This window comes from Sminthopsis crassicaudata, chromosome 4 (assembly GCF_048593235.1).
Source record: "Sminthopsis crassicaudata isolate SCR6 chromosome 4, ASM4859323v1, whole genome shotgun sequence".
Classification (NCBI taxonomy): domain Eukaryota; kingdom Metazoa; phylum Chordata; class Mammalia; order Dasyuromorphia; family Dasyuridae; genus Sminthopsis; species Sminthopsis crassicaudata.
This window is the reverse complement of record NC_133620.1, coordinates 9,834,428-9,849,717: the sequence shown is the minus strand read 5'-3', so window position 1 is coordinate 9,849,717 and position 15,290 is coordinate 9,834,428. Positions and strand designations below refer to the sequence as shown.

Genomic DNA, 15,290 nt, shown 5'->3' with positions numbered 1-15,290 from the left:
TTTCCCAATTTTTCTCTCTTTCCCGATAAGAGCTGACTTTTATTTCAGTATCTTTTGTCTATCTCAAAATATCTCAGTACATCTGAGTCATACCCTAAAGGCAATCACTTAAAAATTATTTGTCAAGGGCCAGAGGTCACAAGAGGAGGGATTAGTGTTGGAAACCAGAGAACAGGAGATAGCTTCATGAGCAAAAGTTGTTGATTTGATGGAAAAATCTGAATAGACTAGAATGCCAAGAGGATACAGGGGGCTCTGGTGAAGAAAAGTTTTCTCCGTTGCTCAGAAAACCGCGCTCTCTTCCAACATCATAGAAAATCCCTCATCAACTTTGAAAAGTGATTTGGAATTTTGTTAAGAAAACAACTAAAGTGTAGATGCCCTTTGACTTAGAGATTCCCATTGGTAAACAGAGAGACCCAGAGTCGTTCAATGATTTAAAGAAGCTCTTCAACAGAGTCCAAGAAGTACTCTTATTGTTATTAATTATTATTATTAAAGTAGCAAAGAACTGAAAAAAGACGATATCCACCAGTTGAGGGACAGTTAAATGTATTGTGGGTGTTCCTAGTTGTGTGACACTGGGGAAAGTCACTTAACCCCAATTGCCTCAGCAAAAACAAACAAACAAACAAACAAACAAACAAACAAACAAAAAAAAAAAATATATATATATGTATATATATGTGTGTGTGTATATATATATATATATATATGTATATATATATGTGTGTGTGAATGTATATATATATATTTATATACATATACATATACATATACATATATATATATACATATACATATACATATATATATATATATATATATATATATATATATATATATATATATATATATATATATATATATATATATATATATATATATATATATATATATATAAAACTCAGTGGATAGAGTGCCAGGTCTGGCATTAGAAAGATTCATCTTCATAAATTCAAATCTGACCTCAAACACTTACCGGCTCTATGACCCTGAACAAGTCCTCTATTCTTCAATTCAATTCAATCTCTATAATGGGGAAATGCTCAAAAAGGAAAAGGCAAATCACTCCAGTATCTTTGCCAACAAAACCCAAGGACAAATCCATGGGGTCACAAAGAGCTGGACATGACCAAACAATTAAACAGCCACCAAAAGATCATTGGGCAGTAAATAGTGGACAGGTAGTAGAGTGTCGGATCCCAAGGGGAAATTACTTTAGGACTTGACTCTAATTTGGAAGGGATTTGATTCATGTGGCCATTGTTCAAACAAATTAGAGCCATTTGACCTTCACCTCCTTGCTGTTTTTTGGAAGTAGATACAAACCACCCATTCATTTGGGTTTTGCCTTGTTTTAAGCATGTTTTGTCTAGTTTGGGATGGTCAAAAATGCATTAGGAAAATAGACTTTTCTCCCATGGCTTGCTTTTTTGGGGTTGCCAGCATGACCTGGCTCACCTCCTAGCGTTCCTGTCCAATAACCCAAGCCAGATAAAAGAGGAGCATGTGATCCTTGAATAGATGTGCAGAGAAGCAGAATAGGCTGAGAAGACAAGAAAGCAAAAGTTAAACTTCCTTTATTCCCAGTCCTTCCCTTGAGCTAACATCAATAGCCGGTAATTTTAGGTTCTGGAATTTCAAAACCCAAGATATTTGGCCATTGAGAAATGAAAAGGAAAGGCCAAAACAGCAAGGATTACTGAACCACAGCCAAATTCCTAGGAGCATACATTTAGATTTAGAAAGACTTTAGTTGGGATAATAGCTAGCATCTGTATCATCCCTAAAGATTGGCAAAGCATTATTCATTTGTTATGTCATTTGTTCCTTAGCAGATGTTTTACTAAGTGCTTTACAAATGAGGAAACTGAGGCAAAAAGGTCATACAAGTAGTTAGTGTCAGGCTAGATTTGAACTGCTATAGGTTTATCATTCATATTTTACAGATGGAGAAACTGAGGCTGGGAGATTGAGTGACTTTCCCAGGGTTACACGGATTGCCCAGATCACAAGGTGTTACACAAAGACACAGTGTCCAAGGCCAGATTTGAATTCAGGAAGATGAGCCTATAGCTCTAGACTGTCGCTCTATCCACCCTGTGGCATTTAGTTGGCATTTAGCTGCACAGCTTACAGATGTGGAAACTGAGTCTAGGAAGTGTCTTTCATCACGTAGTTAGAAAGCATCAGGGACAGAATACAAATCCAAGCAGGATGTCCATCCCATGACTAACATTCTCTTTCTGCATATGTCTGCCTCCAAGAGCCCTGAGCCCCCAATTAAGTGACCCAGATTTGAGAGAACTTTTCAAAAAGAAAGCAGCGGCTGCAAAGAGCCATCCATGGAGTCATCAAACACAGGCCATGGCAAAATTTACCTGATTTTCCTTTTTTTATGGGATCTGAGGTAGATCAAGGGAATGCCCGAGAGAGAGGGGGATTTTTAAATTAAATTTTATGTTTTTTAAACCAGTAAGCACTTCTGTCTCTCCCTCTCCAACCTCGAATTGGAAAAGAGAGACAATACACATATAAACATGGTACACATCTTCCCCCTGTGTTGGAATGGACCCTTCCTAGTCAGACCCAGTCCCCCACACTCGGAAGCCTCCCTGAACCATATCTTTATGTTCACCTTGGCTGGGGGGAAAAAGTCTGACTATTTCTCAGATTTCCCCATTATGATTAAATCTAGTCCATTTTCTAGATGAGTTTGGAGGAATTCAGGGGTGAAACTCATTATCCTGCTTCCTGTTACTCTGCCGTCTCAGTTCTACTCTCTCAGAGATCTGGTTTTCATAGATTTTAGCAGAGCAGCTATTAAATATCTCCTGCCATTCTTATGGAAAAGATGGAGACAAATGGGCTAGAAAATGGAACAGTCACCAAATTGTGGAATCTGCGATTCAGAAGGGATCTTAGCAGTCACCTAAATCAGCCCCAATCTGATAAAAACGTCCAATTATCGTATTATCGGAAAGAATGATTACAGAGCCTCAGCACTGACTTATGCCGCAGTAGAATTCAAGAAATCATTTCCCAAATAGAAAAGGAAAAACAAATCCCAAGTCCAATCCTGGTGGATTTCACGTGGCCCTACGAAGACCACAGTGAATGTTGAATAAAACACATCACACACATGCATGCTATACCCCACTCCCACCTGCAAATCATCCGCTTCCCCCAGGGATAATGGCCAGTTCTTGGCCTGGCTTTTCGTCCCACACTCCTCCAGCTTGTAAAACTTTTGCTCACTAAGCGATTTCTACAGTTGGTGGCCATTCCTACCACTCCCACCCTAGGGATAGTTTATTTTCTTTTAATCAAAGTCATAGAAACTCCAGGCAAGAGCTCTTCCTCCAGCACTTGGAAGGGGTCTTATGCCTGATGTCTCCTTTTAACCAGCTACCTCAACTCCTCCTGATGCTGATGGAAAAGATGAATCTCAGGGAGGGATTCATTTTGGGAAGTTACTTTGGCTCAATGAGACTTATTGTAAGGTATATCACCATTAATTCAGTCACTAATTGTATGGAATATTTCTAGGGTTTTTCCATTATGAATATTTTTGTACAATTTGCTCCTTTTTCTTCTCTTTTGAAACAACATACTTAAAACATTGTTCTAGTAACAGAATCCTTCTTCATGAAGTTTTGGAACTCATTTACACTTCCATACTCCTTTCTCAAAAGATCATACCAAACCATAATTCCGTAACACATGAATGAATGTACCTGTTTTCCCACAGTTCTGCCAGCATTGCATTTTATTACTTTAAATGTGTTTGTCAGTATGATGGGGGGAGTAAGTTGATACCTGAGTGTTATTTTAATTTGTATTCAATTGATTGCTAGAGAATGTTGGGCTGTGTTATTTTAATTTGCATTTAATTGATTGGTAGAGAGGTTGAGCCATTTCCAGGGGGTTATTAATTTATTTCCTCCTTTTAGAACTGCTAATTCATATCCTTTGGGCATTTGTTTGTTTATTGCCCAAGAGCTTATAAATGAGCTTCCATATACACAACTAAAATTGCTCTCTCCAAGGTCAAAGATAATTTCTTGATTGATAAATCAAATGGCCTTTTCTCAGTCCTCATCTTTTTTTATCTCTCTGCAGAATTTATAACCACCGACCACATCCTTCCTTCTCTATGTCCCTGGGAGAGAAATTTGCTGATGTTGTTTTGTAGTGATTCTCATCTTACTAGTAAAATTTCTACTTCTTCATCCCGTTTAAAAGACCAACGCCCATGTTTCACTCCTCATGTTTGGGTGCAGCATGGACACGGGTGTGCCGGTAAATATTTAACAAGTAGGTCTCCCTACCCAAAGATGTTTACACGGCACACTTTTAAGTTTAATCACTATTATTAATGTTTTCTCCATCACTCCATAACGTCTAGGCAATCAATAAAACAATAAAGTGAGCCTTGATTGATAGTGTTTGCTGATTTCTGAGGTGTAAGTGCTCACAATGAAAAGTTAACAATTAATTCTCACAAGTCAGTTCCAGTTGGCCCGGCTTACTTCAGCTTGCTTGACCATAGGCTTCACTCCTGAACCCTCTTCTTTTCTCTGCTGGAAACGTCTTATTCTCTCAGTGAGGATAATTCCTAAATTATGTCTCTAGCCCTTAACTCTTTTCTGAGCTCTTTAATTTCCTGAAGGAAATACCCACCTAGCTGTCCCATAGTCATTCTGTCCAAAACAGAACCCAATCCATTATCTTTTCTCTTAAGTCACTTCTCTTCATAATGCTATTATTTCTCTTGAAAATAGCCTCCATGTGCAAGCCAACCAGGTTCTCGGCCTAAGAGTTATTGTCATCCTTCATTGTCCCTCAGTCACCATATCCAATCAATTACCAAGTCTTGTTAGTCCCGCTTAGCCAACATCACTTAAATCCTAATTGCTCCCCTCTTCTCCTCCAATTTATCAAAGCCATAATTAATTACCCAATTAATATCTCTAAAGTACAAGTTCAACCATGACCCTCCTTTTGAGAAGTTTCAATAGTTTCTTCTTCATTGTGTTAAGGAGCCAATCCAAACTCTTCTGTTTGACATTTCGAGCCCTTCCATCTTGTACTGCACCATCCTTTGTGACTTCTTCATGCCAGCCAAACTGAGCTCCTTGGTTGGGTCCTTTCCTTTTTCCTACCTCCATGTATCCAATTGGGCTGCCCTCCCTCCTCATCCTACCTCTTGAAATGACTGACTTCCTTCAAAGCTGAGTTCAATTTCCATGTCCTTCCATGTCCTTCCCCGTCCTGATTGCTCAGTTGGTGATATCCCCACCATCACTATGTATTTTCTTTGTCTATATTCTGTATTTACTTGTCTGTATACGTGTTGTATCATCCTGTAAGACATAAGTTAAGTGAAGGGGGGATCTCCATTGCTTTTGTGATTCCTAGTGGAGGACGCCTTCTAGGCTACTTATCCCAACTCCTACTCCTACTTAAGGATCCAGAGAATGACCGGGACTCCCATATTCTGTGTAACCTGTGCGTGTAGTCTCCTAATACTACACGCATGAGCCCCCATCAATATGATTGCCACTAATAGTCATCCAGTAGACAAAATAGCCGGCCATCAGACCCTAGAAAAGGCATTTATTGTTGAAATATTGCAGTAAGAATCACAGCTACAAAATATTCCCCTTCTAAACTTAGGACACACTCCGACAAATGTGGAGTCTGCAGAAGTACGTGATCAAACTTGAGACTACAAGGGTAATAAAAAGGACACATGAAAGGAACATGTGGCCAGGATAACTCACATATATCTGCTTCATCACCAATATTTTACCTTATTATTTTAAAAATATCTGCCAACCTAAAAAGTTTTTTCTGGGTCCTTAGTAACCCACTTATCCTCCATTTCAGGTGCAATATGTCTAATCAGAAGGCTGCTCCCTGTCTCTGCCAGTCTGCTTTTTCCCACAACTTAACCCTTTGGTTGCCAGAGTCAACTTTGCCTTGAAGCCATAGTTGGCACTCTTCTCCAAGATGCCCTGCTCCTCAACCGGCCTTCTAACCTTGAGTCCTTCAAAGTGACATGGCAAATTCAAAGGGAGAAGAGACAAAACCCTTCCTGCTTCTCAAGAGGCATTCCTTTTCAGGGAATCTTCCTAACTTCTAGGTCCATAGCTTTTCTATTGACTGTATCCAGGGTTTGCTGAAGTGCTTACGATATGATTGACTTTATTATTTAGTTATTTGTTTGTTTTTTTAGCAAAATGCTAAGCTGTATCTTCTTTAATGCACAATGGATATGTATTACAGATATAAGGATGAGAATAATATTAAAAAACATTATCTATAAAGCATGTTAATGTTTTTACAAAATGCTTTATGTTTTTTTTTCCTTTTGATTCCTACAATAGTCTTCTTATAGATGCTATTATTTCCACTATTTTTCAAATCAGGAAATGAGATTAAGAAAGGTTAAGTGAATTTCCCAGATTCACATAGCTAGTATCTAAAGCAGAATTTGTACTTCTTTTCTCCCTCCCTCTCTCTGAGCCTCCCCTCTCTCCCCTCTTTTCTCTCTCTCTCTTTTCTCTCTATATCTCTCTCTGTCTCTGTCTCTCTCTATCTCTATCTCTCTGTCTCTTTCTCTCTCCCTCTCCTCCCCTCTTCTCTTTCTGTCTCTCTCTCTCTCACTCTCCCCCTCTCCTCTCTTCTCTCTCTGTCTCTGTCTCTCTATCTCTGTCTCTCTCTCTGTCTTTATCTCTCTCTGTCTCTCTCTCTGTCTCTGTTTCTGTCTCTCTCTCTGTCTCTCTCTCTGTGTCTGTCTCTGTCTGTCTCTGTCTCTCTCTCTCTCTGTCTCTCTCTCTCTCTGTCTCTGTCTCTTTCTGTCTCTCTGTCTCTCTCTGTCTCTCTGTCTCTCTCTGTCTCTCTGTGTCTCTCTCTGTCTCTCTGTGTCTCTCTGTCTCTGTCTCTGTCTGTCTCTGTTTGTCTGTCTCTCCCTTTCTCTCTCCCTCTCTCCCTCCCTCCATGTCTTTCTCTTTCCCTCCCTCCCTCTTTCACTCTTGTAGTATATCAGCATTAATCTCCTCAGGTTTTGAACGGACGTATTTCCCAAGATCTGACACTAGGTGGAGCGCTAAGAAAGCACCTGCTCACAGCCCAGCCCATAAATTGCTCTTTACTCCCTCCCATCTCATCCCCTGCCACACACAAGCAGCAGCATCTATGGTGTGATGCTTCCATAGTGTGCAGACAACGTTAGTTGTGTCCCAAGCATTTGGCGGGTGGGGCCGGATTCTCCCAGGATTCCCTTGGCCAACTCTTGAATGGAAAGGACCAGGGGGTAGCGTCTGTCCTGGGCGGTCTTGGCCCAAGAAAACCCAAAACCTGTCTCTGGAGCTTCCCTTGAAACTTACTCCAAAGTCAGCCTGCAGTGGGGTCCCCCCCAGAGGAAATGGAGAAGGCAGATGTAGTCTTGGGTGTGGGGAATGAAGCAAGGCCGGTTGGACTGGACCATGGAGAGAAATTGGAGGCACTAGCCAATGTTTAACTGGCTGTCCGAGGAAAATTACATAGGACAGCTTTTAAGTTTAATCTGCATTATCAAAGTTCTCCTTCATTTTCTTGTGTCTAATCGATCAACAAAGCACTAACTCAAGTCCTGGCGGGTGGCTTTTGCCAATCTCTGAGGTGTAAATGCTTGCATTGAAAATTTAACAACGGGCTCTCTCACGAGCAGGTTAAACGTGTCCCTGGCGTATTTCTAGGTGTATATAGGAAGATGGGAAAGGGAGGGTGAGTCAGGTTGCCTTGGGATTTAAATGTCAAGTAGATGGAAAGGGAGCCACAAAATTTCTAGAATGGGAGAATGGCCAGAGATTGAAGCTGTGGGGTGATGACTGGAGCGCTGGTTCCTCAGCTAAAGGAGAGCTGGGTGGGAGGCGCAGTCACCATGTATTTGAACGAGTCACTTCATGTCTGCGAAACTCAGTTTTTGCGTCTGTAACGTGCAAAATTCAAGTCCTGCCGTGATGTCTCTCCAGGACACAGAGGAGGCCCTAGTGGCCTTCTCAAAGTCTGAGCCAGCAGAGTAAACATTGTACCGGCTCCTACCAGCTGAAAAGATTTCCAGTCCAGAGCTGGTGACCCCGGCCTTAAGAACAAGGCCAGGGGGCTCATCCCCAGCTTGGGTAGGCAGGAAAGAGAACGAATTCTTAGGCACAAAACATGTCAAAGACACACTGCTGAAAGATAACAAGAGATCATCATGCATTTAGGGCAGTCGTGACCTCAGACAAGCAAGTTCAGAACCCCCACCCCTTTTTTTTTTTAACAAAGGAGGGAACCGAGGCACAACAGAGGTAAATGATTTGACCAAGCTCGGTCTGTTTGAACAACTCTTCATTGGATTGACATTGTTGGGTGCGTTCATAATTTCCAACCCTTCTGGGTTTACTTTTCCATTGCATTTTCCATTTGCCATCCCACAGAATCCTGCCGATTCATGCTCTGCACTCAGAGGAATCTGCTCTCCCCAGCGCTAAGCACCATCCCTTGACTTCCCTTTTCCAACAGCTACTTTCCCTATTTCTCTTGAGCAGACTTTCTCCTCTCTTTTCAAAATCAAGCCCAGAATAAGAGCTCCCCTTCCGCTTTCTTGGTCACTGAAGGAAGAGCTTATTAAGACAAGAGATTATAACTGTTCCACTCTGGGGAAAGACACTGAGAGTTCTCTATTCAGGCAATCATTAAGAATTAATTAAACACTTACTGTATATCACATATTGCACTATGAGTTAGAAATACATCCCTAAACTCTTCGTCCCCACCTTCAAGGAACTGACAGTGTGATAGGGAGATAAAAGTAATATTGCTTTCCTAGCACTATCTGAATAAATGAAATTGCAGCCCGCTGGGGACATTTATGCGGCTCGCCAGGTTGTGGCAAATGGGCTGAGGGGCGGAGACAGAGTGCGAGCTTTTGTTTTTACTACAGTCCGGCCCTCCCACAGTCTGAGGGACAGTGAACTGACCCCCTGTTTAAAAAGTTTGAGGACCACTGATCTATAGTATAGTCTGGTGACAATATAGCTTCTGCTTAGCCTTCTCCAAAGGGCCCCACTTTGGTCCCCGATTTCCTCATATGAGCATAACTTGTTACTATTTAATGCAATTCTTCATTCTGTTTTTAACAAACAAACTATGTCCTTTTATAAGCACATTCCAATCATGGGTCTCCCCCCACAGATCTTGCTGATACCTAAGAGGTCAAATGGATGCCTTTTTCATTAATTTTCACATTTATTTTGGTTTTGATATCCCTGCTTTATTTATGCATGTCCATCAAATATCATCGCTTTATGGCTCTGTTATTTCTTGATTTGGGGGGGGATTGTTTTCCTTTTTCATTATCTACTTGATATGTCTTTGCTATTCATTTTACATGATTTGGCAGAAAATGTATGCAGTTTTCTCTGCTCTCTTCAGTTTGCATTAGATTGTTATTTTTATTAGATATTCAAACTTTTAGAAAATATATATATATATGCAATACATTTATTACATACACAAACATAAATATGTTATTAATTTATTGCAGTCATAGCTAACTCTTTGTGACCCCATTTGGGGTTTTCTTGGCAAAGATTCTAAAAAGATTTGCCATTTCCTTCTCCGGCTCTTTTTGAAAATGAGGACCCCCGAAGTAAACAGAGTTCAGTGACTTACCTAGAGTCACACAGCTAATAATTATCTAAGGCCAGATTTGAACTGGGGAGGATGACTTTTTCTAATTCCAGGTACTTTATTCACTGTACCACCAAGCTGCCTTCAAATGTTATATGTACACAACACGCAATGCTATATACATATATGTACACACATACACACACTACGTATAAATACATGACTACATGGCAGATCTGATCTATCCATACAATGTCTACACATATATCCACGTGTACACATCGCAATGCAAGCAAAGCATTGCACATAGATGTCACATGACATGCATGTATAAATGACATATGAGAGGACATATGTACATATATTTACATATTTCTGTATATGTGTATAAGACACTAATTTTTTTAACCAATCAATAAGGTGATAAGTCTGCCCTTCCCCCCCAAAATAGAATAATAACAAGAAGCTTGTTGAGTCTCCGCCATAAAATGTGGGAAATGCCCTACTCGGACATTGAGTCTTAAAGCATCAACGAGGAGAGGCAGTGACTCCTGAAACAGTAGGAGGGCAAGACCTCAGTCGTGTCATTCGAAATCACTTTCCTGTTTCCCCCTCTGCCCATAGCTTTCAGAAGAAAGAAGCCCGTCACCAGAAGGGATGATATCCGAGATGTCACCAAAAAAACCAAGCAAAACATGACGGCCAGTCTCCAAGGTACGTCCAGGTTTCTGCCCCGACCGTTTAGCGTTCTGGTTAAGTGGATCTTCCTTTGTCTTTGAAAGGATCTTTTAGAATGTGGCTTTTGCTTCACGTTCCTCATGGCAGTTGTCTCAAGTAATGGCAGTAATGTCTCAAGACAGACATTATAAGATTCAAAGCGAAGCTGGGTGTGAGTGTGGGGAACAAAGGGTGTGCTTCTGGACCTTGAGACTCTCTGAATTGTACCCAGTTTTTTATTTATTTTTCACTCAACACGCTTTTGGTTTTCTTTCTCTTCTTCATCTTTCTCTTTTCCCTAAAAGAAAAAAAATACATAGCAAGTATCCATAATCAAGCCAAATAAATTCACGCATTGGCCACATGTCTCACTCTATATATTCAGTCCATCCTCTCTGTGTGGGGGGATGTTGTCCCTGGTTTTCCAGAACGTGGTAGATCATTGCACTGATCATAGTTCTTAAATGTTTCAGAATTATTTATTTTTACGATATTGTCACTGTATCAGTTGTCTTCTCAGTTCTCACGTCCTTCGTTGTTTAGCCCGGTCTCCCCAGGTAGTTTTATTTTATTTTTTATTTTTTTAATTAATTTTTATAATTATAACATTTTCTTTGACAGTACATATGCATAGGTAATTTTTTTTTACAACATTATCCCTTGTACTCCCTTCTGTTCTGAGTTTTTCCCCTCCTTCCCTCCACCCCCTCCCCTAGATGGCAGGCATTCCCATACATATTAAATACCTTATAGTATATCCTAGGTACAATATATTGTGCAGAACCAAATTTTGTTGTTGTTGTTGTTGCAAAGGAAGGATTGTACTCGCAAGGTAAAAATAATCTTTCCCAGGTAGTTTTAAAACCACCCCTTCATCATTTCCTATGATGCAACAGTATTCCATTACATTCTACCTATTAATTAAGTCAAGGCTGAATTGTGCTGGCTTCAATTCTCTCCCCTCTAAGGAGAGAACAGAAACACTGGATTTAGTTTAAAATGGATGTTAGACGCCATCTTGTCCACTCCTTTCTCTTGGACAGACGAGATCTAGAAAAGTGGGGGCTTGACCCAAAAGTACAGAAAATATAGGATCTGAATCTATTGTAGATCATGAGATCACTGATTGAGTTAGATCTGAAAGGAACCAACTTCAGGCAATTGTCAGTCCTGCAAAATTACCCACGCATATATCTAGTAAATAAAAAGTATAAAAAAAATAAAATTAAAAAAAAAATAAAGGAACCAACTTCAAGGTCAGGGAGTCCATTCTATAGATGAGAGAAAAAAGGAAACTGAGGCCAAAAGAGAATATTTGAATTTTCTGAGATCCCAGCCAGAGAAAGACAAAGTATAATTCCACTCCTCTGACGCCATATGTTACCACCCACTGGAAGCAAGGACGTTATCACTGTAGCTTTCATATGGTACATAAAGTCAGTGGACACCTGGGAGGTGCAGTGGATAGCAGACTGGGGCTGGAGTCAGGAAGCTTCCTCTTTGGAGTTCAAATCTGACATCAGACACTTCCTAGCTGTGTGACTCTGGACAAATCCCCTCACCCTGTTTGCCTCAGTTTCCTCATCTGTAAAATAAGCCACAGAAGGACATGGTAAACCACTCTGGGATCTGCTTGTGTTCCTGGTACTCTGCTAAGCACTAAGAACACAGACACAAGAAAAGCAGATCATCCCTGCCAGCAGGAATGGGGATGTCAGCCCACTGGCTGTGCAAGGCTGGCGAAATCACTGGCTAAGGCAGCCCCCGGCGGTGATGAGCTGAAAGCTGGCTACAGTAACCCCGCCTTGAATTCTGTAACTCGATAATTTTGTATGACTCCCAAATGATGTTATAAATGTCTAAATGGCCCTTGGCAGAAAAAAAGGGTTATGTACCCCCATGACAAAGGAAGAGGAAGGGGGATTGGAATGTGGAAAGGGAAGGGGGAGACAAAGCTGCTGGGGAGGAGGTGGAAACAGGGAATCTTGGGAGTCTATTGAGTAGGGGAGAGCTGTGGTCAGATCTGCACTTTAGAGACTGAATGAAGGATGGGTGAGAGAGAGGGGGGGATGAGGAGAGAGAAAAAAAGGAAAGAAAAGGGAGAGGAGAGGGGAAAGGAGAGAGGGATAGGGAGAAGAGAGGGAGAAGGAAAGAAGGAGGGAGAGAGAGAGGGAAGAAGGGAGGAAGGGAGAGAAGGATAGGGAGAAAAGGAGAGGGAGAAGGAAAGAAGGAGGGAGAGAGAGAGGGAGGAAGGGAGAGAAGGATAGGGAGAAAAGGAGAGGGAGAAGGAAAGAAGGAGGGAGAGAGAGAGAGGGAGGAAGGGAGAGAAGGATAGGGAGAAAAGGAGAGGGAGAAGGAAAGAAGGAGGGAGAGAGAAAGGGAGGAAGGGAGAGAAGGATAGGGAGAAAAGGAGAGGGAGAAGGAAAGAAGGAGGGAGAGAGAGGGGGAGGAAGGGAAAGAAGGGAGGGGGAGGGAGGGAGGGAGGAGCAGGAAGAGGAGGAGGAGGAGGAGAGAGAAGAGAGAAGAGAGACAGGGAGGGAAGCGGAAGAGAGACAAGGCAGCCTTCATGCTGATTTATTCCAGGATATTGGCTACTTGAGTGGAGAAAGAGATGGACTTAAGCTGTTATGAGGAAAGACAAGATTTGGCAGCTGACTGGGTATTGGGGGGAGGAGGGAAGTGAAGAGGTGAAGAAGACTCCCAGGTTGAGTCCTGAGTGACCGTTACAGGACAGGGGCGCCTCCATATTTTAACAGATTTTAAGCAATGAGACGGACAGGTGTGTCCCGTTTTATGCAATGTCTTTATTCTGAAGAAGTAAACAAACCCCCGTTTAGCGTGCCAGATGGCAGCCATCAGTGGCGCTCTGCAATCTGGGTGTGGGCAGGGCCGGAGGGTGCTGACCAGCCCCAGATTTATCATCCATTGCAGCTGGGGCTGATGAACGTGCCGAGGGACTAACCCTGGGTCTCTTACTCTTAACTGTCTGGCCTTGCAGCAGGCTGGGAAAACTGTCCTAGGGAAGAGAGATTAGACTCCTTGTTCCCAGGGACAGGCCTTGGAACACTAGGGAAGAGTGAGGAAGGAGCAAGTTTCCGTTGGAGATAAAGGAAAATACCCTAAAGATCAGAGCTATCTCCAGTTGCATTGGGTTCCTGTGGCACATCATGAGTTCCCCATCCCTGAAAGTCTATACAAGCAAAGGCTGGATGACTTGTCAGGGATAGCGTAGGGCAGGATTCTCTGGGGGAGGAGGAGAATGGATTCGTTAGCTGGTCCCTGGGAGCACAGGATCAACCATGAGTTATCTGAGACACAGACTTAGCTAATACTCATAATAATCATCAATAATAATAAGCAAATCAGTGGCAGCTAGGTGGGGCAGTGGATAGAGCCCTGATGTCAGGAGGACCTGAGACACTTAACACTTCCTGGCTGTGTGACCCTGGGCAAGTCACTTGATCCCAATTATCTTAGCAAAATAATAATAATAATAATAATAATAATAATAATAATAATAATAATAATAATAAGCAAATCAAAATGTGATTTTGAGCAGTCACTGATACTGAGATTCTGTGATTCTGTGGTTGGACACATTGTTAGTGTCATGTGTAGGAACAGCCAGGGGCCGCCTGAGCCGGTCTGAGATCAGGAACATTTGAATCCAAATCCAGCTTCTTTCACTTGGAGCTGGGTGAGCCTGAGCAAGGCAATTTCACTTTTTTCTGCCTCAGTTTCTTCATCTGTAAAAGGGGGTCATGTAACCAGAGCTACAGTACATCAGGTTTATTGTTAGAATCAATGAGCTAATGATTGTAAAGAACTCCACAACTGCCCCTGGTACACAGTGCTATATAATTGTTAGCTATTATTAATTAATTTGACGCATAACAGGACAAAAATGGTCTCAACACTGTCTTCCGAAGGGGTGATTAACCAGCTTTTGCCTGAAGCCACGGGATCCGGAAATGAACACAGTACTCCGAAAGGAGTCTGCCGTGGGCTAAGCGAGCCACCTCCATGCTGGGCTGCCCCAAAAGGGGCACAAAGAAAGCCTCCTCCTCAGGCATTGTGGCCCTCTGCTCACTTCACTGGATGACCAACTGGACTAATGTTCCCTAGTCTCATTCTGCCTTCTGTAGCTCAATATGGCAGAGTCAAAAGATGGCTGGTTTTGAAGGCAGAAGGCCCAAGTTCCAATCTAGACGCTGTCCCTCGGGGTCAGTATAACTGTTGGGGGTGGTTCCTTTAACCTCTCGGGGGGACTCCAGTTTTGTGATCTGTAAAATGAGAAAGTCAGATTGATGTCCTCTGAGGCCCCCACTAGCTCTAGGAGGCTTTGGTTGTGTCAAGAACCAGTTCTCTTCCTTCAGTACTTGGCATGGCTGGGGATGCCTCCAGGAAGCCCCCTCTGACTGCACCCTGCAATTGAAGGCACTCTATACTTTTTCAAATATACATGGAATCCATCAGTCACCTAATGCACAAGGATCCCAGCAGCATCTACTGGGCTCGGGATCAGGGGGTGACCGTCTTTGTCTCTTATTTCTGGGGTCCTCCTGACTCCAGACTGCACCCCCTGCTCCACCTATATATCTACATATATATGTGTGCATATATATATATGTGTATATATATATGTGTATATATATATATATATATACATATATATATATATATATATCCATCCATCCATCCATTTGTCTATTTATATCTTATCCATCCAACTATCCATTCATTGGATAACCAGAGCTTATGCTGCAGGGGCTTAACCCTTTCCACTCCAAAATGCCGGTTCTGAGGCCCACTGCCTCCATTCATGTGGTTCAGAGACCCGCTGCCCCAGTTTGTGTGGTTCTGAGACCCGCTGCCCCAATTTGTGCGGTTCTGAGACCCACTGCCCC

General features: G+C 42.1%; 1 protein-coding gene across 5 annotated transcripts in view; it reads left to right on the top strand.

Moving 5' to 3' along the window:
- SGIP1 (SH3GL interacting endocytic adaptor 1) overlaps positions 1–15,290 on the top strand; it is a 280,603-nt gene that overhangs the window by 20,859 nt on the left and 244,454 nt on the right. For all 5 annotated transcript variants that reach the window (XM_074265714.1, XM_074265713.1, XM_074265712.1 and 2 more), the window contains exon 2: positions 10,291–10,380. In XM_074265714.1, the coding sequence (XP_074121815.1) occupies positions 10,291–10,380 (90 nt within the window). The remainder of the gene's footprint in view (positions 1–10,290; positions 10,381–15,290) is intronic.